Below are 27,783 nucleotides of genomic sequence, written 5' to 3' on the forward strand. Positions count from 1 at the left end.
ATTAGTTTATTTGTATAGGTATATAATAATAACGATATTATATCTATCAACTTATTTACAATTATTATAACAAACTAGAACATTATATTTTATTAATATACTTATATTTTATTTTTTAAATCTTTTGAAATATAATTTATTTATACCTCAAAACTATAAAGTTTAAAAATTAATAATGATCAATCTAATATTATACCTTTATGTAAATAAATTAATGTATATATAACTATTTCCATCAATATTAATTAAAACATTAACATAAAATGATACTATATATAATAGAAAATTAAAAGGATAGTATACACATATCTATAATTTAATTTTTTATTAATATGCATATTTTTATTGGTTATTAAAAATGTTAGATGCATAAAATGCCTTTTATAGATAACGCTATATTATCGATTCTCGATCGATATTTTATGGATATCTATATTACAGTTCGGTTGTTAAAATACAATTTAAATTAAAATAATAATGACACAAATAATAAGTTTTATTAAATAAATGTATTCACCAAACAAAGAAATGCATTGTATATTATGATGTGGATAATTCAATATAGCTATGGGTTACCAAGATTTATATAATAGGCAATTGTAATATACCATAATATGAATTCATATATAATCAATATCTATATTAATATATGCAATATAGACATTTTATTTTAATCATATTAAATCGGAATAAATACACAATTGTATATATTATACTTTATGCGAAAATTGGTATTGATATCTTTCACGTTAGATTATTCCCCTTTTGGTTGCATATTTTGACTTTTTAACTTCATCTTCTGATTAAACATACGGAATGATACATATATTAAATTAGTGTTTAAATTATAAAAAATTAAATAAAGATATAATACTTAGCCCTAACCCGAATATGGGGGCCACAACATAAAAGCTATATAAAAATTATGCAAAAATTACTTCCCAATAGATTCCTAACATATATTAATCATTATTAATATTCGAATCATATATTAATGATTCATTTTCTTCTTTATTTTTTTTATTTTTTCTCTTAAATATTGTTTTTGAGCTCGTTTCCGAAATCCAAATAACGAATACTAATATAAAAACGATAAACGAATTATTTTTTTGTTAATGTCTGCATATATTTAATGAAAATAATTTTTTAATTCCTTATTATTTACCTTATAAGAAATTCCTAAAAAAAATGCTATTACACCAAATATCGATAAAACTGTAAATAATTTGTTTCCTATCGACGAATTTGATGTATCTTCAGATGTTAGTGCAGAAATGTTTGCTGTTATCTCTGGAAGAGGTTGAACACCATTATATTTCTTATTTAAATTATTATAATCAGTTGATAAAGCAGACAATATTTGACGATGTGGGTCACCTTTATTATTATATTTATTGTTTAGATCTGCATATTTGTTAACAAAATCATTCGCATTCTCTGGCAGTTTGTCATGTTTATTCTTTTCAATGTCACCATACATATTACATAATAATTTGGATGTATCATAAAATTTAGATAAATCTTCAATATTAATATCCAGAAAATCATTTCGTTCATCCATGAATTTCTTAAGATTTGCAATTGTATAGGCATCACTTATAAATTGTTTATATTTACCACTATTTTTTACATTTTTAGTAAAAAATTCGCTTATTGTGATGAATTTTTCCCCTTTGTTTTGGTTTAATTTGTAACTAAGCCATGAAATAATATATAGAAAAAATGCATTTGTATTATTTTGATTATAATCTCTATTTGTTAATGTAGAATAACATTCTGCAAGTAACCATAAAAATCCAGCCGTAATTTTATCGAGATAAGTATTACATATGTTGTCTCCTGAAACGTTTTCAGGGCAGTATTTTACGAAATTCGAATTATCATCAATATCAATTGATGTAGTTTTTTTCAAGTCATCAGGTAAATGCTTCCTCAAAAAATCAATTTTTCCACACTAAGAAACCATTTAAAAAAATGATAAAAATATGTATTAAGAAAATGATATTAAAATAAAACTTAATGAAGCTTATAGGAAATATAATATCAAAAATTGTATATACTAGAGTATCATCCATTATGATGGAATATAATTTATAATCTCTAGTTTAAGGGGATATCATATTATATATACTAAAATAGGTAATACACTATTTAACCCTATATACAGCAATTATATGTAAATAAAAATATTTTTGTTATTCTTAATATCAATTTAAAATTAATATGGAACAATATATACTTTTATGGTAGTTATATAAATTATCTTGTTTTGGGGGATGTTTAATACATGTTTTATCATATGTATATATAATACAATTTTGCATAAGTTATTATAAAAATTAATATATTTTATAATGAATTTAAAGTGTATTTGAACATATAAAAGGAATATATTTATATTTCCTGTTTTAACGATTTCTCTTCTAAAACTTAAATACTGTATAAATCTAAAAAATACAAAATCTTATTATACTATAATCTTTAAAAGTATATAAATAGTTATTTTTTTAAATATATTAATATTTTATATACTTTTTCTTATAATATATAATATATTTTTTCTAAAATTATAACATTTATAAAATAAGTTGCATTGTTCCTTTTTTAATTGCATATACATAATTCTAATATTATTTTTATTTAATATATATGCGTCCAATTATATTTTAACATTTTCAATAACTTTATTTTTATTCCTATATAATTAAATTTATAAATATACCTTATTATATAATTTTATAATATATTTTGCACATCTTTTCCACGGTTTAAAACGACAATTAGCATTGGACCCGTATTTATAAGCTTATATAAGTCTTTAAATGTATATTGTTTTTAAAATAATACTTAGTATATATTAAATATATAATACATAAATAAGTATTGATACAAATTTTAAATTATAATAGAAAACTATATGTATTAGATTGGTATATTGCACTTTGAGGGGAGAGATAAGGGAAGTATATTTTTTTAAGACAAGATGTATCCATATAAGATTTACTTATTCTACATAGTTTAATTATATTTTCTACCTTTAAAACTTTCAATTAATGTATACATTAAAATTCTTAATTAAAAATGGCTTAAAATTGTTTTATAAATATATAGTTTGCTTTTATATTTTATAATAAACTATATTTAGTTTTATGATGAAAAACTATATTTTTAAGAAGACTATAGAATTATTAATATTATTTTGCTTGGCAGTGTTAATTCTAATATTATCGCATTAAATCATATTTAAATGAATGTTATAATATTACATTTTATATTGTATGCATGCAATTTTATTCTTATTACAAGTTTAATAATATATATAATTAATATATATCAACGTATTCAAATCAAATGAATTTAATGATTTGTTCGTATTTAATACTTTATCTATTGTTATTACTATTATTATTGTTACTGCTATATCACTGTATAGTACAACGAAATAATTAATTCACTCAAGAGGAATACTTTAATTCAATTATTATTTTTCCTTGTTTCATCGTTTTTAAATCAAGCATTCTAGAACATATATTATTTTGCAATAGCAATATATTTAATTATATATTTGTGAATTTGTATATATATAATAACCTAATAAAAATATTATTAATTCAAATTAAATTAATTATTACATACCATTATACTTTGCATTAATATGTAGTTGTATATATTCCCCAATTTTAACATATTTCAGGTTTTAGTCATTGATACAATATTATATATATAAATATTAGAATAATAACATTAATTTTATATACCAAGTTTTTTATAAGTATTATAACAAACTATAGCATTAATTTTTATTAATATATTTATATTTTATTTTTTAAATCTTTTGAAATATAATTTATTTATACTTCAAAACAATAAAGTTTAAAAATTAATAGTGATTAATCTATTATAATACCTTTATGATAAATAAATTAATATATATAGAACTATCTCTATTATTTGAATTTAAAACTTTAGCATAAAATTATAAAATATATAATCGAAAGTTAAAAGGATAGTATCCCTATATCTATAATGTACTTTTTTATTAATATGTATATTTTTATTGTATTATTAAAAATGTTAGATGCATAAAATGCATTTTATAGATAACTTTGTATTGTCGAATATCGATCGATATTTTATGAATATATATTATTACAGTTCAGTTGGCGTAATATAATTTAAATTAAAACAAATATGATACAAATAATAAGTTTATTAAATAAAATGTTTCATCAAATAAATAAATATATTGCGTATTATGATATGCATAATTCAATATAGCTCTGGATTAACAAGTCTTATATAATAAATAATTATCATATATCATAATATGAATTAATATATGCAATATAGACATTTTTTTTTAATCATATTAAATCGATATGAACACTAAATTATATATATTATAATTTATGAAAAAAATATATGTGACCCTTTTTTGGTTGCATATTTAAACTTCATCTCGTGATTAAACATATAGGGATGGTACATATATTTAATTAGTGTTCAAATTATAAAAAATTAATACAATATAATACTTAATCCTAACCCAAATATGGGTTCCGCAAACACAACCCCGACCTACAACATAAAAACAATATAAAAACTATGATCAAAAATTACTTCGAAATAGACAGTTTCTTAAAATAAATCAATCGTCATATTCAGAATAATTTATTAATGATTCATTCTCTTCTTTACATTTTTTAGCTTTTCTCTTAATTTTTGTTTTTGAAATCGTTTCCGAAATCCAAATAACGAATACTAATATAAAACGTTAAAAAGTGTATGATTTTTTGTTAATGTTTGCATATATTTAATGAAAATAATATTTAAATGTAATATTTTTTAATTCCTTATTATTTACCTTATAAGCAATTCCCAAGAAAATTGGTATTGCGCCAAATATCGATAAAACCGGAATTAATTTGCTTGCTATCGACGAACTTGATGATGCAACTTCATAATCTTGTGCATAAAGCTGTTCAGAATTTTTTTTAGAAGCTTGTTCAGAACATTTTGCATCAGTTTGTTTTGTATTTATCTCTGGAAGGAACTTATCATCTTTACATTTATTTTTTAAATTCTTATAATCATTTGATAATGTAGAAAATGCTTGACAATAGCCGCCATAGTTAGTATTATTAGGATCATTAAGTTCTTCATATATTTTAACAAATTCTTCAGATTTTCCCAAACATTTTGCGCAATCTTTCTTGTTTTCATCAAATTCAGTATACATTTCACATAATAATTTAAATGCTTTATAAAATTTAGATAGAATTTCACTATCCATATTCAACATATCCATTTTTGTATCTATAAGACCCGTATAATTCTTATAATCAGTTAATTCATTTATTTCCTTCGTATACTTATCACAATAATATACGTATGTACCATAAAAACATGTTATATTGTCTTTTTCACTTTCCTTTAGGTTTAACATATAACTTAACCATATCATAATGTAATCAACAATACTGATGTTATTTCTTGCAGGAGGGGGATCCATACCACAATCCTTAATGAATTCATCCAACAAATATAAACATCCAGCACTTATTTTATCGAAATCACTTTGAGAAATATTATTACATAAAAAATCTGAAAATTCAATATTACTACAATAATTATTTGAAAAATTATTATTACTACAACCATTATTTAAAAGCCCAAAATCATTAAATTGATAATTTCCACTTTTGTCCAATGTATCGGGGAAAGCATCCAATACTTTCTTGAACTTTTCACACTAAAAATATATTTAAAAACAATTAATCAAAACGCGAATTATTAAAATAAAGTTGAATGATATTTATATGTAATACAATATAAAAAAATGTAAAGGAAACTATTATTATTAAAAAATGCATATACCACTTCCTTATTCATTATAATGGGGTTTTATTTTTGATTTGTAAATTGAGTAGAATCATGCTATTTTATATACACTGCATCAAATATGAGACGCAAATACTTTAACCCTATATATAACTATCTGTAGTTAAATATACTATAAGTTTTTCAATAATTAAATTAATATAGAATAATATAATAATATTATCACTAACGAAAAGTTAAATTATTTTTTATGATAATTAGCTAAATTACCTTAAATAGAGGGTTGTTTAATACACTTTTGATTAAATATATATATGATGCATTTTATACAAAAACTTATATTCTTACTAACATCTGGTATAACTTTATTATAAAAATGGATATCCTTCTATAAAGAATTTAAAGTATTTTTGAACATAGAAAAGGAATATATTTATATCTTATGTTTTGATCATTGTCCTTCAAAAAATTAAATGCTGTATAAATCTAAAAAGTTAAAAATTATATTATTACTAAAATCCTTAAAATATATAAATAGTAATTTTTTAAAACATATTAAATAATTATACACTTGTTTCTAATACTATATACCATGTTTTATTAAAATTATAGTATTTTCAAATTAAGTTGCATTGTTTCCTTTCTATGCAATTATATAAATTTATATTGTTTTTAATGAATGTAGATAAATTCAAAATTCATTTTAATGTGCTCAATAACTTTATTTTTATTCCAATATACCTTATTGGGTAATTTTATAATATATTTTGCCATATTTTCCATTCTTTAAAACAATTTGCACTGAACCCGTATTTATAAGCTTAAATAAGTTTTTATATGTAAATTGTTTTTAAAATAATACTTAGAAAATATTAACATATAAATATATATTAATAATATTTTAAAGTATAATAGAAAACTATGTTTAATTAGGTTGTTATATTACCTTTAAGAGGAGAGAGATAAGATATATTGCTATTATAATATATAAATTTAGATAAATATTCATTAAATGTTCTACATAATTCATTTTATCTTATATAGTTTATTTGTTTAGTTATCAATGTATATACAATCAAATAGTTTATTAAAAATAGTATATTATATTAATTCTACAAAAAACTATGATAATATAATATGAAATAATAAAATGATATTTAATATTAATTAAGTATTTAACCCTTTCTCCATTAATCCATATTTTTAGAATATAAAACTACAAATTCCAAATTAATCATTAAAAAATATATAATGTATTATTATGTCTTTTCGATCAAATTAATATTAAATTATATGAAGGTTTCACAATAAAACAATATTTTAATATTAACTATTGGTAATTTACTAGATTATATGTATAGGCATATAATAATGCATCATATCTATAATATTAAACATTATTAATATACTTATATTTTATTTTTTAACTATTTTAAAATATAATATATTTATACCTCAAAATTTAAAAATTAATAGTGATTAATATATTATTATACCTTATGTTAAATAAATTAAAGCGTACAAATAAACTTCTATTAATACAAGAAGATAATATTAACTATAATTACAACTTCAAAAAATGTTAGAAGCATAAAAATAATTTATAGATTATGTTATATTGTCGATTCTCGATCGATATTCGTGCATCTATATTTTATGACTATCTATTATATATTGGAAATATGTTTAATTAATCTTAAAAGCATACGCATTAACTTGGACGTATATTATAATGTAGATGAATATTCAAAACTAATCGAATTATAATATATACCTCATATATAATAATATTATACTGTTCGGTTATAAAAATACGATTTAAATTAAATAAATATGATGCAAATAATAAGTTTTACTAAATAAAATTTTCGTTAAATAAAGAAACATATTATGATATGCATAATTCAATATAACCAAATATTAACTTTTATATAGCAATTATGATATAGCATAATATGAATTAATATATGTAATATAGTTATTTTACTTTAATCATATTAAATATATATTAACCCTCAATTATATATATTATAACTTATGAAAAAATGTTATACAACCCAATTTATATTAGCTTATCCCCATTGGGGGTTGAATATTTGGGTATCATCTCTTGATTAAACATATAGGGATGGTACATATATTTAATTAGTGTTCAAATTATAAAAAATTAATACAATATAATACTTAGCCCTAACCCGAATATGGGTTCCACAACATAAAAACTATATAAAAATTATGCAAAAATTACTTCGGAATAGACAATTTCCTAAAATATATCAATCATTATTACTATTACGGAATAACCATTACTCTTCGAATCATATTAATGAACCATTTTCTTCTTTATTTTTTTAGATTTTCTCTTAAATGTTGTTTTTGAGATCGTTTCCGAAATCCAAATAACGAATACTAATATAAAAAATTAAAAAAATGTACGATTTTTTTGTTAACGTTTGCATATATATAATGAAAATAATTTTTAAATATCTTATTATTTACCTTATAAGAAATTCCTAAAAAAAATGCTATTGCACCAAATATCGATAAAACTGTAAAGAACTTGCTTCCTATCGACGAACTTGATGCCACATCTTCAGAAATTACTGCAGAACTTCTTAAATTTTGTTCAGAAGTTTGTTCAGGACATTTTGAAGTAATATTTGGTTTGTCTATCGTTGGAAAGGATGAACTGTCTTTACAATTCTTTTTAAAATTATCATAATCATTTGATAAAGTACACAATAGTTTATTACAGGAACTATCATTAGTAATACTAGAATCTCCATTAAGTTCTTTATATTTTTTAGCAAACTTTTTGGCATTTTCCGAACATTTTGTGCAATTTGATGTTTTTTCATCAAATTGAGTATACATTTCACATAATAATTTAAATGCATCATAAAATTTAGACAATTTTTCATTAGTAATATTCATCAATTCATTTTTTTTATATATAAGATCATTATAATTACTACAACCATCAACACCATTTATAGTATTTTTATACTTTTCTTGATTTTTTATATATACATTATAAAAACTTGTTAGAATGTTTCCTTCTTTATCCTTTAGGTTTAACATATGACTTAACCATATGATAATGTATTCAACAGCATTGATATTATTTTTTACATTATCCTTAAACACACCAGAAGGCCCAAAGAGTCCATTAACCAAATACAAGAATACAGCATTAATTTTATCGAGATTACCTTCACAATTATTATTATTACAATAACTATTTAAAAAATTATTATCTTTAAATTCATGATATTTATTATTGGTCAATGTATCGGGAAAATTCTCCCATACATTCTCGAATTTTTCACACTAAGAAAACATTTAAAAACAATTATTAGAAATGTATATTATTGAGCATTTTATTAAAATAAAGTTTAATAATATTTAAACATAATACAATATCAAAAAATGTAAAGGAAATTAATATTATTAACAAATGCATATACCACTTTCTTATTCATTATAATGGAATCTTATTTTTGATTTCTAAATTGAATAAAATCATCCTGTTTTATATATACTGTCCCCAATATGTGACGCAAATACTTTAACCCTATATATAAAAATTGTCTGTAGTTAAGTATATTATATGTTTTTCAATAATTAAATTAATATAGAATAATAAAATAATATTATTAGTAAAGAAACGTTATATTCCTTTTTAGTGTAATTAGCCAAATTACCTTAAATAGAGGGTTGGTTAATACATTTTTGATTAAATATAGATAAGATGCATTTTATACAAAAAATGCTATTCTTATTAACATCTGGAATAATTTTACTATAAAAATGAATATACTTTTATTATGAATTAAACAAATATATACTCATATTTATGGCTTACCGTATGAATGAAACAATGCCATATATTTTGTTTTAATAAATGGCGCCCCCAAATAATATACTTCAAAAATCGAAACAATTAAGAAACCCACCATTACTATAATCCTTAAAAGTATATAAATAGTTATTTAATAAGATAGATTAATTTTTTATATACTTATTTCTTATAATATATAATATAGACTTTTCTAAAATTATAACATTTATAAAATAAGTTGCATTGTTCACTTTTTTAATTGCATATACACAAATTTATATTGTTTTTATTTAATATAGATAAATTCATAATCCATTTTAATGAATCATATAACTATTTTTATTCCACATATACCATATTGGGTAATTTTACAATACATTTTCCATTTTTTTCATTCTTTAAAACGACAACTAATACTGAACTCACACTTATTATGCTATTTATAAGCTTAAATAAGTCTTTGGATGTATATTGCCTTTAAAATAATACATAGTAAATATTAAATATATATCACATAAATAAGTATTGATACAAATTTTAAAGTATAATAGAAAACTATGTGTATTAGGTTGGTATATTGCACATTGAGAGGATAGATAAGGTAAGTATGTTTTTTAAGACAATAATGTGCCATATATGATTTATTTATTCTAAATAGTTTAATTATATTTTACATTTTCTACCATTAAAACTTTCAATTAATGTATACATTAAAAACAACTTATAATTATTACTTTTCTAAATATGTAATTTGCTTTTATAATAAACTATATTTAGTTCTTTGATGAAAAACTATATAATTATTAATATTATTTTGCTTGGTAATGTTAGTCTAATACCATCGCATTAAGCATACTTAAATAAATGTTATAATATTTCATTTTATCTTGTATGCATACAATTTTATCACACCTTTAAGAATATGTATAATAATTTATACCCATGTAGTTTATTAAATAAATATATTTGTTCGTATTTAATACGTTTATATATTTTTATTACTATTATTATTGTTACTTCAATATCACTGTGTAGTACAATGAGATAATTAATGCACTCAAGGTAATACTTTAATCCAATTAGTAATTTCCTTTTTTCATTGTTTTAAAGCATAACATTTTAGAACAAAAATTATTTCGCAATAACAATATATCTATTAATTTATATATGATAACCTAATAAAAATATTATTATTTCAAATTAAATTAATTAGTACATACCTTTTCTGTACACTTTGCATTAATATATAATTGTATATCTTTCCCAATTTTAACATATTTCAGCTTTAGTCATTTATACAATATTATATATATATTAGAACAATAATGATATTCTATTTATCATATCATTTATAATTATTAGAACAAACTATAACAATAAATTTTATTATATACTTATATTTTATTTTTAACTATTTTAAAATATAAATTATTTATACCTCAAAACTATAAAGCTTAAAAATATATATTGATTAATCTATTATTATACCTTTATGATAAATAAATTAGAGCGAATAAAACAACGTCTATATTACTAATTAATTTTAATAAAAATGTAAAGGAAATACAACAAGAGAATAGTAACTATAATCCAAACTTAAAAAATATTGTATATATAGTGTGTTTTTTATGTATTACTAAAAATGTTAGAAGCATATTAATATTTTATAGATTATGTTACATTATCGATTTCGATCGATATTCTATGCATCTATATTTTATGAATATCTATGATATATTAGTAGTGTGTTTAATTAATCTTAAAAGCACACATATTAATATGAATATATATTGTAATGTAGATGAATATTCAAAACAAATCGAATTGTAATTTATAACTCATATATAATAATATTATATCGTTCGTTTATTAAAATAAATATAATACAAATAATGAGTTTTACTAAATAAAATTCTTCATCAAATAAATAAATAAATAAATATATTGTGTTATTCATGATTCAATATAGCTCTGAGTTAATATGTCTTATATAATGAAAATTATTATATAGTCAACATCTATATTAATATATGTAATATAATTATTTTACTTATCTATATTAAATATATATTAACACTCAATTTAATATATTATGATTTATGAAAAAATGGTATACGACCCCTTTCATATTAATGGCTATATCCCCTTTTTGTTGCATATTCAAACATAATATCGAGATTAAACATACGGAATAATAAATATATTAAATTGGTATTCAAAGACCCAAAATATTATCAAATTATAAAAAAATAATTACAATATCCCCCAAATCCTAAGTCAAAACTCAGATTCAGTAAATAAAATTATAACCCATAATATATAACCTTGACCCATAAAACAAGAACACCTTGCCATCAAGAATATTAAAATTAAAAAATAAATTAATTATATATTTCTTGACTTTACAACTTTATGTTTCATTATTTTATTTTTATATTTTATTTATTTGTATTTTATTTTTATATTTTATTTTTATATTTTATTTTTATATTTTATTTATTTATATTTTATTTATTTATATTTTATTTATTTGTATTTTATTTACTTGTATTTTATTTACTTGTATTTTATTTACTTGTATTTTATTTATTTGTATTCTATTTATTTGTATTTTATTTACTTGTATTTTATTTACTTGTATTTTATTTTTTGTATTTATTTATTTGTATTTTCTAATTTTAAATATACTATGCTTTACTATTAAAAGGGAATTTATAACTTGTATTAATTTATAAAAAACCATGGACATCAATATTATTACCAATAAATAATTTTTATAAAATTAAGAATTTTTATAGAAAAAAATTATTTAATAAATTTCTGTTAAAATTGGTGAAAAAAAATACAGAAAACGCGATTTACCATCATATATATTTTATGATGAATTATTAGCATTATTATTGTGGTAGTAGATATTGCAACCACGCATAAACTTAACTGTAATTTTCAGATTGAATTAATTTTTTTAATATTTACAAATAAAAGACATTTTTATACTAAAAATTAAGCATAATATAAAAACTGAAAAAATAAATAGAAAGGAATAATAAAATAATTATGTTAATACAATTACTAATATAATGTTTATATTACTTTGATCGTTTATTTATTAATGTAAGTATATAAAATTATATTAAAATTGCATGCTATCCCAATTTTATTAAAAAAAATATATTTTTATATTATTTTCTTATTTTTATATTATTTTCTTATTTTTATATTTTTATTTTAAATGATTGGTTCTCTTGTAGGTAAAAACAACAGTTTTTTTCTATTATATATACATATAAATAATATGCAATTCCATACGTAACGAGATGTTTTGTATATTTTAATTTTAGTCTATTATAAAAATATAAAACATATGTATTCATAATTCTATATGTTAAAAATATCATTTATATGATATAATTAAATTTATTTATTTTTAAATATTATGATATTGTGAATCATAACATTTTTGATATTCATTTTATGAAAAAATCTATTATTGATGTTGTTTTGTGCTGAATTAATTAAATAAAAAATATATTAAACTTATGAATCTGATAAAAGTATCAAAATTTGTCGTTTAAATAATAATTTCTATTCTTTAAAATAAATATTTGTTTTTTATACTTTATTGGAGAAAATTGTTTGCTTCAATTTTAATTATATTTGTTCTATTTTTCGAATTTTTAATTAAAAAAATACTAATATATATTTTAATATTTTGTTTGTAAACTTCAAAAATGAATAAATTTTATATTCAAATTTTTTTTTTTCTTTTAAGCATATTCCTATATGGGAATAATAAAGCTCTTGCAACTGAAGTTGCTCCAAAAATAGGTGCAAAACCCAAATCAATAAGATATACAAAACCCAAATCAATAAGATATACAAAACCCAAATCAAAAAAATATGAAAAACCCCAATCAAAAAAATCGTATCCTGAGTAAGAAAATACTAAAATATATATATATATTATATATTTCATTATGAAAATATTAAATTTGTACGTCTTTTCAAAAATGTTATAAATACAATAACTTTATTTTTGTACACATTAAAAATATGTTCATTTTTAGCAATGACAATACAGAAGAAATATATGAAAAAAACAAGCACCTATTATATCCCGATATCATGGAACATATAAATGCGCGCAATTTTATGAGAGATGCTTTAGTACAATTAGAATATCATGCTAATAGTAGAGCTTATTATAAATTATTTTGTAGAAATTATGCTTACCATATGCTTTTTTATAAAAAAAAATTTCGAGGTCATACAAGAATTGAAAAACTTGAATATGTAGTTTTTGATTTGAATAAGGTATCAATTAACGAACAACATTAAAAGTTATAAACCAAATTGAAATTAAAAAGTGATTATAATTTATATACATATATTTCTCTTTGCTTCCATTAGTACAATGAACTAGTAAACGATTTATGGGATCCAGATAGTGACAATTTTCTTTATGTAGGCTCGGTTAAAAGTATACAAAACATAAATAATTACTCAATTTAACATATTATTATTACTATTTATTCGACATTTCGTGATTTATTATTGTTACTATTTATTCACATTTCGTGATTTATTGTTGCCATTGTTATATGATACTATTTATTCTTTCCCATATCTTCAAACTCATCATATTTTAATTACATCTATGCAATTTTATAATATGTTTTTTAGGAAAAATTGTCCGTGTGTACAATCCAAATTTAGTAATGATACACCAACGTTCCAAAATATGGCCATGGTCTCGTCAATGCTATTTTTATGCTATAGCTGCAAGATATAGAGTAAGGAAAACTTTTTACTTCTATTTCGTTATAAATCGTAATTCTCATATTATTCACAATAATTTATGCAATATATTTTTATTAATTTTGTAGATATCAGAAAACAAAACCATAATTGTCATGGCTTCAGGAAATATAAATGATCACAACAGTAAAAATACGAGATTCTGTCAAAACACAATAGTAGAAAGTGGACATTTATTCAAAGCTGACATCGATTCTGAAGATGATATTAGAAACGGAAAATTAAAAAAATTGTTTGTTAACTTAAGTGGATACATTGTTGAAAAAGGAAAGGACTATATTTATATCACCTATCTCGAATCTATAAGAAGTATACATATTTTAATAATATAATAATTTATTTCACCAATTGTTAAAAAAAATATTGTTTTTAATAAATGTAGATATTTATAATTTGGAAAAAATTTAAACATTTTATATATTCATCCATTTATGTTTTTTTTCTTAGGTGTATGAACATGGTCCCATTTAACAAAAATGTATTATTGGAAAAGCTTTAGATTACTTTTTCCCTCATAAATAAGCATATAGTTTTAAGCACTGTATATTAGAGAATTTTTGTAAATAAAACGATTTATTTTCATGAATGGTATTTATTTAAATTGCCATCATAAAATGTTTTTTTGCTTTATGATTGTTTTGTTTTTGTGTGCTATTTGTTTATATCTTTTAATATTATAATGCATCTATATGTATTAATTTTTGGGATAGTACAAATAGAACTGTTATAACTTATGAAGATCTTTCATTTAATACTTATCACCCTTTTTTGTATACAAACATAAACATCATCTAGACTAAAATTTGGGAGATATGACATATATTTAAACGATTTTTTATTTATGTATACTATTTGAGAAGCATGTTAAACTAATAAGTGTTTCAAAATTAAATCAAAGAAGACACATAAATCCGACAAAATACTATTATTAATATCATCAATTATTTCCTATTTTATTCATACAGAATAACTCTTTGAAACTCTTAGCATAAATATATTATTCATACCTTCTAAAAAAACAATGTATTTATGCTTATTTAAAAATACCTCATAAAAATCACACAGAATCACTATATTATATATATATATTTATTTATTTATTTAATAGACTTTCAAACAACCAAATATTATTAAATATGAACCAATTAAATCAACTTGAGCTCAGAAATAACACCATAAACACCTTAACACAGAGACAATTGTAGCTAAAAAATAAAGATATTTTTTGTATTTTAACTTTTCTATTTTATATAATATGTCTTGCTAAATAAAAAATATGTTTTATAATTCCCATCAATTTGCAAAAATTATATCAATATTACTAGAAACACACAATTTTTATCTCTTTAAAATTTATCACCAAAATATTACTTAGAAACTTTTGATTAAAATTAATAATAAAAAAATTATCCAAATCACAATTAACTATAATAAAAATACACGATTTAATATAAATTTTATTATGTAGTGTTATGATGCATACGGGAATATTGCTGTTCCAGTAGCATAACAATGCACAAAGTAATCCAATTATTACCTTAGATTAAGATATATTCATACATAAAAACATAAAAAATATGCTTTACATTCAAAAAAAATGGAAAGAAATAACAAAACTATAGTTTTTATATAATTACCAATATATTATATGTATAATTATATTCAAATCATATATATTAAATACTCATTAAACTAAATATATTTCTTATGTTATTTTCTTTATATTTTAAACTGTTGGCATTGGTGCTAGCTAAAATTATACAGACTTGTAACATGTGTAAGGTATATAATTCCATACATAATGGTATATTTTATTTTAAAATGTCTTAGTTGAATGAGCTATATAACTCAAAAAAAATGTATATTAATAATGCAACATTAAAGATATTACATAATTAAAATTATTTATTTTTACCATTATAACATTTCATAAGCCAAAACCCATAATATTATGCACATTCCCTATTTATGAAACCTTTGGTTATCCGCTCCTTGCAACCAAAATAATTAAATATAAAATATGTTGACTTTATAAATATAATAAAGTTATACAAAATTCACATTTAAATATATATTTTTTATTTTTTAAATAAATTTTATTTTTATTGTTTTTTCGAAATCTGTTCGATTTTATTTACACAACTTTTCGAATTCCTGATTTATAGTTTTTAACCTAAAAAATATATAAATAAATTTATTATTATTTTGTTTATTAAAATAATTTCTTCTATTTTAATTTCATCTGTATATACGACCAATAAATCCCTTGGGGCTGAGGATAATTCCGATATTCAAGCTTTACGAAGATTCGGTCGATCACATAACACGTAACAACATATGACAATGTATATATTCACATCAAATATAATTCGTATTTATGGAAATGTATATCTACATAACAATGAATACTAAAAATATCAGTCTATAAATCCATTTATCTTTTTTCTTTGCAAATTAAAAGAAGCTCTATTTTCCCAATTATTATCCAGAAGGAACAAGTGAACACCACCCCTTCAACTTATGCATGGACCATGAATAAACTAAAATACCAGAAAACTTATGGATAAGCTCAATTGTTATTACAACATCATTCTATGAGGAACCATTAACCAAATTGGGTACTAACATAGCCAAATTTGTAATTAAAAAAGGGGACAAAGATCAAGTTGATGTTACTTATATCAACGCTGTAAGCAATCTCAAAAAATAATCATTTTTTTCTCATTTTAACATTTATCTAAAATCTACTTTATAATTCATATATTTTATTATATTCACACACAAAATATTGACATATTTTATTTATCCATTTTTTCCGTAGATTTATGATGGTGGTAATTCTACCGAATATGACAACGATAAAAGAGAAAGAGAACTTGCATATACAAATATCCTAAGCTTAGCACAACGCATTTGATCTAGTAAACAACAATATACCCCAAGTATAACTCTTTCAACACTTTAATATTTGGATACATATTTTAATCAAATTAATTTATCTTTATATGTAGTCCCTATTTAAATTATCATCACAAAATTTTGGCCAGGTTAAAAATTTGTGTTTCGTACTTTTATTATTATCATAAAACTTGTTAATAATTAATTGTATATCAATATACAAATATCATAAAATATATCGATCACCATCCTCGAATGAATATACTTATCATTTAGTTTTATCCACTCAAATATAAAATACTGTATGTATAAATATAATTTAAATGATATCTATATTTTTTTATTACCTATTATAATAATATACAATTTATTTAATTAATATTAAAGATAAAAATGTTGTCTATTTTAAATATAAACAATCTATTAAAACATATTTTATTATAATTTTATACCTTCAAATATAATGTATGTTACAATTTCAGACAGGAGTCATATATTAAATTCAAATAACTTTCCCATCAAATAAACCAAATATCTGTATATTGTGGTACGTATACCTCAGTATAATCTTAAATTTTATTAACATTTCTTATATAATAAGAAATTATGATACAGTTAATAAAAGCTCTTAAATATATTTACCACGAATTTAACAATGAAATATAAACAGTGCATAGTTCAACATATTTAACATTAAGTTATATTAATACGAAATTAAATTCTTATAATTTATCAAAATGTATTTCTTTATTGTTCCTTTTCATAGTCATCTTCATCCTCAATTTGTTTCTTACATATTTAGACTTAATATAAATCTTAAAAACTACAACATATCCTTTACATATTTTAATAATTTATTTCCTATATATATTTAAACAATTCTTTAAACTAATAAATGTTATCAAATTATAAAAAATTATTCAAAATTAAATGCAATATAACACTTAACCCTGACCCGCAACATAAAACTGTTTAAAAATTATACAAAAATAGTATAAAATACTATAACTATACATATATAACATTATATATATTGATTATATTATTTAATTATTTTTATAGACCCAATAATTATGTTCAAAAATTATGGTAAAAAAATATTTATTTTCAAATAGACAATTTCTTAACATGTATCAAGCATTATTACTATTCCTGAGATAACTATTACTCTTCGAATCATATATTAATGATCCATTTCTTCTTTATTTTTTTAGCTTTTCTCTTATATGCTTTTGAGATCGTTTCCGAAATCCAAATAGCGAATACTAATATAAAATGTTAAGAAGTATACGATTTATTTGTTAAAATTTGCATATATAATCAAAATAATTTTTAAATTCCTTACTATTTACCTTATAAGAAACTCCTAAAAAAATTGGTATTGTGGCTAGTATCAATAAAAATGGAATTAATTTGTTTGCTATTGACGGACTTGACGATGTAACTCCATAATTTTGTACATTATCATGTGCAGAACTTTGTACAGCATTTTCTTTTGTTTTTATTGGTAAAAGGGATGGAATATCATTACAATCACCTTTATTTTCATTACAATACTTTTTAAAATTATTATAATCTTTCGATAATGTAGACAATACTTGATAATAGGGACTACTTTCAGTAATATCAGAACCGTTATTAAGTTCATTATATTTTTCAACAAAATTTTTAGCATTTTCTATATATTTCGTACATTCTGGCTTGTTTGCATCAAATTCAGTATGTACGATACATAATAATTTAAATGCACCATAAAAATTAGACATATCTTTCAAATTAATACTCAATAAATCCTTTTTTTTGTCTATGATTTCCTTAAAATTATTATATCCCAAATTATTTTTTAATATACTATTACATTCTTTGCCATCTGTATTACAATTAATATAATCCGTAATATTCTTTATATGCGCATCATAAAACTCATTTATATTATTAAACTCCTTAACATTCTTTAGATTTAACATATAACTGAACCACATAATAATGTATATAGTAAATATTTCGATCTGATCTTTGCTTAAACTATCAATATTATTAACAATAATTTGTTCAAATAACCATAAAAATCCAGCCTTTATTTTATCGAGATCTGTCTTACATTCATTTTTTTTCGAGCCTCCATTAGGACAGTATTTCACAACCCCCCCTATACTATGAATATCACGTTCTGTAGATAAGTTTAATTCATCGGGATAAAATGACCTTAATGTACCAAACCTCATACACTAATAAAACATTTAAAAAAGTATAATAAAAATATATGTTAATGAAACTCTTATAAAATAAAATTTAATGAATTTTATAGGTAATATAACATAGAATAATATAAGGAAAAGCAAATTTGATTAAAAAAAATTACATACCCGATAATGATCCATTCTAATTTTATTTTGTTTATAATATGTAAATTATGTAACATCATATTGATTTATATATTTTACGGTTAATAAATGACAAAACAATGAACTCTAATATAAAATTGTCTGTGGTTAAACATGTTATTATCATTTTTAATAATAATTTAAAAATAATATGGAACAATATAATAACTTTATGGTAGTTAGATAAATTGCCTTATTATGTGGGTGTTTAATACATTTTTTATCATATGTATATATAATACAATTTTTCATAAATTGTTATCCTTAATAACATTCATATGAACATTATTATAAAAGTTAAAGTAACATTATAATGAATTTAGAATATATCATCTTATATATATTCTTTAATATAGAAAATAAACAACATCATATCTTTTGTTTTAATATACTGAAAAAATCGAAACAATTAAGAAATCCATTATTACTATAATCTTAAAAGTATATAAATAGCCATTTTTTAATGTATTTTAAATATTTATATACCTGCTTCTAATACTATATACTATGTTTTATTAAAATTATAGTATTTTCAAATTAAGTTGTGTTACATCTCTATGCAAATTATATAAATTTATATTGTTTTTATTTAATATAGATAAATTCATAACTCATTTTAATGAGCCTAATAACTTTATTTTTATTCCAATATACTTCAATTTAAAAATATTCCTTATTTGGTAATTTTATAATATATTTTGTGCATCATTTCCACGGTTTATAACAACAATTAGCACTGAACCCATACTTATTATGCTATTTATAAGCTTAAATATGTCATTTAATGCAGATTTTTTTTTAAATAATATTAAATATGTATGACATAAATAACTATTGATACAAATTTAAAATATAATAGAAAACTATGCGTAATTAGGTTGCTATATTGGACTTTAAGAGGAGAGAGATAAGATATATTTGCTCTTTTAATATATAAATTTATATAAATATTTGCTAAATGTTCTACATAGTTCATTTTTATCTTATATATTTTATTGTTATAGCTATCAATCTACATACATTCAAATAATTTATTAATTCTACGATAAACCATGCTAATTTAGATTACAAAATGATGATTCATTAAACAATGATAATATAATACGCATTAATATGGAATAATAAAATGACATTTAACATGAATTGAATCTTTAACTTTTTCCTTATTTATCCAAATTTTTATAATATAAAAACACATATCCCAAATTGAATCTTTAACAAAAATATAACATTTATACCTTTATAATGTATTATTATATGTCTTTTCTACAATATTAATATTTAATTATATGAAGGTTTCACAATAAAACAATATTTCAATATTAATTATTGGTAAAATATTTTATTAAATTATATGAATATTCATGTAACAATAACAACATTATATCTATCATATTATTTACAATTGTTAGAACAAAATGAATATGAAATTTTATTAAAATAATTATATTTTATTTTTTAACTATTTTAAAATATAATTAATTTATACCTTAAATCTTTAAAATTTAAAATTAATAGTGATTAATCTAATATAATACCTTTATGGTAAATAAATTAAAGCATATAAAGCAACTTCTATTAATACTAATTATTTTAATACAAATGTATAGGAAATACAAAAAGATAATAGTAACTACAATTAAAACTTTAAAAAATCTTAGAATCATAACAATATTTTATAGACAATGTTATGTTGTCGATTCTCGATCGATATTCATGCATCTATATTTTATGACTATCTATTATATATTGGCATATGTTTAATTAATCTTAAAAACGTACGCATTAGCCTGGACGTATATTATAATGTAGGTAATTGTTCCAAATGAATTTAATTATATGTTATAGCCTCATATATAATATTACTATATAATTCAGTTGGATAACATGATATAAATTAAAATAAATATGGTACAAGTAATAAGTTTTACTAAATATATATTTTCACCGAACATATAAATACATTATATATTATGATATGCATAATCCAATATAACTCTGGGTTAATGTCTTATATGATATATAATAAGGGTTCTTATGTATAGTTATCCCACATTAGCAATAAAATATATAGTGCGAAGTTATAATATTGCCACATTTATTACATATGAACGAATTAGACATAAGTATTATAACTTATGAAAAAATGTTATGCGGCCATTTTCGTATTAATGGAAGTACCACTTTTTTTGGTTGCATGTTTATCTTTTGGATTTCACTTCGTGGTTAAACATACGGGATAGTGCATATATTTAATTAGTATTCAAATTATAAAAAATTAAATACAATATAACACTTAACCCTAACCCGAATATTTGATCCACAGACGAAATCTCAACCCTGACCCACAATATAAAAACTATATAAAAATTATGAAAAATTATTTTTAAATAGACAGATTCTTAGATATATCAATCATTATTACTATTCCCGAAATAGTCACTTCTCTTCGAATCATATATTAATTATTTATTCTCTTCTTTATATTTTTTATTTTTTCTTTTATTTGTTGTTTTTTAAATCGTTTCCGAAATCCAAATAACGAATACTAATATAAAAACGGTAAGCGAAATATTTTTTTGTTAATGTTTGCATATTTATAATGAAAATAATTTTAAAATTCCTTATTATTTACCTTATAAGAAATTCCCCCCAAAAATGCTATTGCAACTAATATCGACAAAACTGAAATTAATTTGTTTCCTATCGACGAACTTGATGTATCTTCAGATGTTAGTGCATAAATGCTTGGTTCTATCTCTGGAAAGGATGAACAATTTTTACAGTTAATTTTTAAATTATTATAATCATTTGATAATGTATACACTAGTTTATTATAGGAACTATTATTAGGAATATTCGATTCTTTATTAAGTTCTTTATATTTTTCAGCAAAATTTTGGGCATGTTGCGAACAGTTTGTGCAATTTGACGTGCTTTCATCAAATCCAGTATACATTTTACATAATGATTTAAATGCATCATATAAATTAGATATAATATTTTTATCTATATCCAAAAAATATTTTTTTTTATCTATAAGATCCTTATAATTACTACAATCTCCAACTTTGTCTATAGACGTTTTATACTTATCATTATCTATAGTTGTAGTATAAAAATATTTTAGACTGTCGCTTCCTTCATTTTTCTTTAGTTTTAACATATAACTTAACCATATCATAATGTATTCAACAATATTGATGTTATTTTTTGCAACAGATTGAAACACAGAAGAATTCTTAAAAAATTCATTAAGCAAATATAAACATCCAGCACTAATCTGTTCTATATCATTATCACATTTACTGCCATCACAATACTTATTTAAAAAATTATCACCTTTAAATTGGTATTTTTCATTACTCAATGTATCGGGAAAATCCTTCCACACATTCTCAAACCTTTTACACTAAGAAAACATTTAAAAAAAATTAAAAAAAATGGGTATTATTGAAAATTTTATTAAAATAAAGTTTAATGATATTTATATATGATGCAATATCAAAAAATGTTAAGGAAATTATTATTATTAAAAAATGTATATACCACTTCCTTATTCATTATAATGGGGTTTTATTTTAAATTTGTAAATTGAGTAAAATCATGCTGTTTTATATACAATGCCCCCAATATGTGATACAAATATTTAATTCTATAAATAACTGTCTGTAGTTAAATATATTATATATTTTTCAATAACTAAATTAATATAGAATAATAATACATTAGTATTACTAAAGAAACGTTCTATTCCTTTTTATGACAATTAGCTAAATTACCTTAAATAGAGGGATGCTTAATAAACTTTTGATTAAATATATGATGCATTTTATGCAAAAAATATTATTCTTATTAACATATGGTATAACTTTATTATAAAATTTAATATAATTTTATAATGAATTTAAAATATACTTCTTTATATTTATGTTTAAACATAGAAAAGGAATATATTTATATCATATTTTTTAATGATTACCCTTCTAAAACTTAAATACTGTATAAATCTAAAAAATAAAAATTATGTTATTACTATATTCCTTAAAAGTATATAAATAGTTATTTTTAAATATATTAAATTTTTATATACTTGTTTTTATAATATATAATATAGTTTTTTCTAAAATTATAGTATTTTGAAATTAAGTTACATGTTCCACTTTCTATGCAAATTACATAAACTTATATTGTTTTTAATGAATATAGATAAATTTAAAAAGAAATTTAGTGCGTTAAATAACTTTATTTTTATTCATATATACTTCAATTTAAAAATATTCCTTATTTGGTAATTTTATAATATATTTTGTGCACCTTTTCCTCTGTTAAAATAACAATTAGCACTGTACCCATACTTATTATGCTATTTATAAGCTTAAACAAGTCTTTGAATGTAACTAGTTTTTAAAATAATGCTTAGTAAATATTAAATATATAACATATAAATACCTGCTGATGATATTTTAAAGTATAATATAAAACTACGTTTAATTAGGTTGTTATATTGCCCTTTGGTAGGAGAGAGATAAGATATATTTGCTCTTTTAATATATAAATTTATATAAATATTTTCTAAATGTTCTACATAGTTCATTTTTATCTTATATATTTTATTTTTATAATTATCAATGTATATATATTCATATAGTTTATTAAAAGATCTATATTATATTAATTTTATGATAAAACAATGGTATTTGTAATTAAAGATTATTTGTTAAACAATGATAATATAATATGAGTTAATATGGAATAATAAAAAGATATTTAACGTTAATTGAGTTTTTAACCTTTTCTTTATTTATCCAGTTTTTTAGAATATAAAACCACATATCCCCAATTGGGTCTTTAAAAAAATATATAAAATTGATACCCTTATAATGTATTATTATATGTCTTTTCGATAATATTAATGTTTAAATATATGAATGTTTCACAATAAAATAATATTTCAATATTAGTTATTGGTATAATATTTTACTGGTTTATATGTATAGGAATAAAATAATGACGTTATTCTATCTATCATATTATATATAATTATTAGAACTATAACATTAAATTTTATTAATATACATATATTTTATTTTCTAACAATTTTGAATGTAATATATTTATACCTCAAAACTATAAAGCTTAAAAATTAATAATGATTAATCTAATGTTATATCTTTATAGTAAATAAATTAAAGTATATAGAACAATTTCTATTATTTAAAATTAAAATATTAGCATAAAATTATACTATATATAATCGAAAGTTAAAAGGATAGTATACTTATATCTATAATGTAATTTTTTATTAATATGCATATTTTTATTGATTATTAAAAATGTTAGATGCATAAAACATCTTTTATAGATATTGTTGTATTGTCGATTCTCGATCGGTATTCCATGCATCTATATTTTATGAATATCCATTATTACAGTTCAGTTGGATAACATGATTTAAATTAAAATCAATATGGCACAAATAATAAGTTTTACTAAATAAAATATTTCACCAAATAAATAAACATATTATGATATGCATAATTCAATATAACTCTGGGTTATCAAGGCTTATATAATAGGCAATTATTATATAGAAAATATTTATATTAATATTTGTAATATATTTATTTTAATCATATTAAATCGGCATGAACACTCAATTATAAATATTATAACTTATAAAATATGTTATGTAACCCCTTTCATATTAATCACAGTATCCATTTGAGGGGGTACATATTTTGAACATCATTTCGTGATTAAACATACGGATATAGTACATATATTTAATTAGTTTTCAAATTAAAAAAAATAAAATACAATATAATGCTTAGCCCTAACCCGAATATGGGTTTCACAACATAAAAACTATATAAAAATTATGCAAAAATTACTTCCCAATAGACAGTTTCTTAAAATATATAAATCATTATTACTATTCCTGAAATAATCACTCTCTTCGAATCATATGTTAATGATTCATTCTCTTCTTTATATTTTTTATTTTTTCTTTTATTTGTTGTTTTTTAAATCGTTTCCGAAATCCAAATAACGAATACTAATATAAAAACGGTAAACGAATTATTTTTTTTTCTAACGTTTGCATATATTTAACGAAAATAATTTTTAAATATTATATTTATAAATTCCTTATTATTTACCTTATAAGAGATTCCTAAAAAAAATGCTATTGCACCAAATATCGATAAAACTGTAAATAATTTATTTCCTGTCGATGAACTTGATGTGTCTTCAGATGTTAGTGCAAATAAGTTTGTTTCTATCTCTGAAAGGGATAGAAAATCTTTACATTTAACACCATTTCTATTACAATTATTTTTAAAATGATCATAATTAGTTGATAAAACAGGCAATATTTTATTACGTACGGTATCTTCAATATTACGGTCATTGTTAAGACTTGCATATACTTTAACAAAATCGTTTGCACTATTTAACAGTGTCTTGTTATCTTTATTCGTTGAATAATTATCATACATAATACATAATAATTTAAATGCATCATAAAATTTAGACATATCTTTAATATTCATATTCAGCAAATCAGTTCGTTCCTTCATGAATTCGTCAAGATCTGAAATTTTAAAGGCTTCATTTGTAAATTTACTATACTTACCATTACTAATTACATTATTAGTAAAAAAATCGTTTATTGTGGTGAAATTATTCCCTTTGTTTTGATTTAATTTGTAACTTAACCATGAAACCAAATATATAAAAAATGCATTAGTATTATTATGACTTTTACTTTTGAATTCATAATAACATTTTCCAAGTAACCATAAAAATCCAATCGTAATTTGTTCGATTTCAGTATTGCAGTCATCATCAGGGCAGTAATCTTTGTATTCTTTAATTTCTTTAAGTTCAGATTTTGCTACATCACCTAAATTATCAGGTAAATACGTCCTCAAAAGATCAAATTTTGGACACTAAAAAACCATTTAAAAAAAATTGATAAAAATATGCATTAAGAAAATGATATTAAAATAAAACTTAATGAAGTTTATAGGAAATATAATATCAAAAAATGTATATACTATATCTTTTTCCATTATGATGGAATATAATTTATAATCTCTAGGTTAAGGGTATATCATATTATATATATAATAAAATAGGTAATACAATTATTTAACCCTATATACAGCAATTATATGTAAACAAAAATATGTTTATTATTCTAATATCAATTTAAAGATAATTTGGAACAATATATACTTGTATGGTAGTTAGATAAATTGCCTTATTTTGGGGGTTGTTTAAATATTTATTATCATATTTATATATAATACAATTTTGCATAAATTGTTATTCTTAATAACATTCATATGGCATTATTATAAAAATTAATATACTTTTATAATGAATTTAAAGTATGTTTGTATATAGAAAAGGAATATATTTATATCCTTTGTTTTAATAAATGGTGCCCCAAAACTAATATACTGTATAAATCTAATAAATTAAAAATACTATTATTACTATAATCCTTAAAAGTATATAAATAGTAATTTTTTTAAATATATTAAATGTTTATATACTTGTTTCTTATAATACATACCAATATTTTATTAAAATTATAACATTTATAAAATAAGTTGCATTGTTCCCTTTTTTAATTGCATATACATAAATTTATATTTTTTTTAATGAATGTAGATAAATTCATAATCCATTTTAATGATTCCTATAACTTTATTTTTATTCCTATATATTTCAATTTATAAATATACTTTATTTGGTAATTTTATAATATATTTTGCACATCTTTTCCACGGTTTAAAACGACAATTAGCACTGAAACCGTATTTATAAGCTTAAATAAGTCTTTAAATGCATATTTTTTTTTAAAATAATACTTATTAAATATTAAATATTAAATATATATCAAATAAATAAGTATTGATACAAATTTTAAAGTATAATAGAAAACTATGTGTATTAAGTTGGTATATTGCACTTTGAGAGGAGAGATAA

The 27,783-nt window shown here is 20.4% G+C and overlaps 7 protein-coding genes across 7 annotated transcripts; 1 reads left to right on the forward strand and 6 right to left on the reverse strand.

Annotated features, from left to right (window-relative positions):
• Nucleotides 1-991: 991 nt before the first annotated feature.
• Nucleotides 992-2,075, reverse strand: PY17X_0401200 (PIR protein; the record flags this gene model as incomplete). The annotated part of the gene is made up of 3 exons (XM_022955029.1): nt 992-1,078; nt 1,166-1,954; nt 2,061-2,075. 3 exons carry the CDS (start codon nt 2,073-2,075, stop codon nt 992-994), a joined length of 891 nt encoding a protein of 296 aa, XP_022811514.1.
• A 2,599-nt stretch (nt 2,076-4,674) lies between these two features.
• Nucleotides 4,675-5,892, reverse strand: PY17X_0401300 (uncharacterized protein; the record flags this gene model as incomplete). Its single annotated transcript, XM_722432.1, has 3 exons — nt 4,675-4,761; nt 4,865-5,752; nt 5,878-5,892. 3 exons carry the CDS (start codon nt 5,890-5,892, stop codon nt 4,675-4,677), a joined length of 990 nt encoding a protein of 329 aa, XP_727525.1.
• A 2,292-nt stretch (nt 5,893-8,184) lies between these two features.
• On the reverse strand, nt 8,185-9,323 carry PY17X_0401400 (PIR protein; the record flags this gene model as incomplete). The annotated part of the gene is made up of 3 exons (XM_022955030.1): nt 8,185-8,250; nt 8,341-9,171; nt 9,309-9,323. 3 exons carry the CDS (start codon nt 9,321-9,323, stop codon nt 8,185-8,187), a joined length of 912 nt encoding a protein of 303 aa, XP_022811515.1.
• Nucleotides 9,324-13,413: 4,090 nt separating this feature from the next.
• Nucleotides 13,414-14,955, forward strand: PY17X_0401500 (fam-a protein; the record flags this gene model as incomplete). The annotated part of the gene is made up of 6 exons (XM_022955031.1): nt 13,414-13,616; nt 13,750-13,996; nt 14,093-14,162; nt 14,366-14,475; nt 14,569-14,809; nt 14,948-14,955. The coding sequence occupies 6 exons, from the start codon at nt 13,414-13,416 to the stop codon at nt 14,953-14,955; spliced, it is 879 nt and encodes a 292-aa protein (XP_022811516.1).
• Nucleotides 14,956-18,600: 3,645 nt separating this feature from the next.
• PY17X_0401600 (PIR protein) lies at nt 18,601-19,779 on the reverse strand (the record flags this gene model as incomplete). The annotated part of the gene is made up of 3 exons (XM_022955032.1): nt 18,601-18,663; nt 18,751-19,626; nt 19,765-19,779. The coding sequence occupies 3 exons, from the start codon at nt 19,777-19,779 to the stop codon at nt 18,601-18,603; spliced, it is 954 nt and encodes a 317-aa protein (XP_022811517.1).
• A 2,464-nt stretch (nt 19,780-22,243) lies between these two features.
• Nucleotides 22,244-23,346, reverse strand: PY17X_0401700 (PIR protein; the record flags this gene model as incomplete). The annotated part of the gene is made up of 3 exons (XM_022955033.1): nt 22,244-22,330; nt 22,418-23,194; nt 23,332-23,346. 3 exons carry the CDS (start codon nt 23,344-23,346, stop codon nt 22,244-22,246), a joined length of 879 nt encoding a protein of 292 aa, XP_022811518.1.
• Nucleotides 23,347-25,753: 2,407 nt separating this feature from the next.
• Nucleotides 25,754-26,858, reverse strand: PY17X_0401800 (uncharacterized protein; the record flags this gene model as incomplete). The annotated part of the gene is made up of 3 exons (XM_726065.1): nt 25,754-25,840; nt 25,944-26,735; nt 26,844-26,858. 3 exons carry the CDS (start codon nt 26,856-26,858, stop codon nt 25,754-25,756), a joined length of 894 nt encoding a protein of 297 aa, XP_731158.1.
• Nucleotides 26,859-27,783: the final 925 nt, after the last annotated feature.

The sequence above is a fragment of the Plasmodium yoelii genome (genome assembly GCF_900002385.2).
Source record: "Plasmodium yoelii strain 17X genome assembly, chromosome: 4".
NCBI classification, from domain to species: domain Eukaryota; phylum Apicomplexa; class Aconoidasida; order Haemosporida; family Plasmodiidae; genus Plasmodium; species Plasmodium yoelii.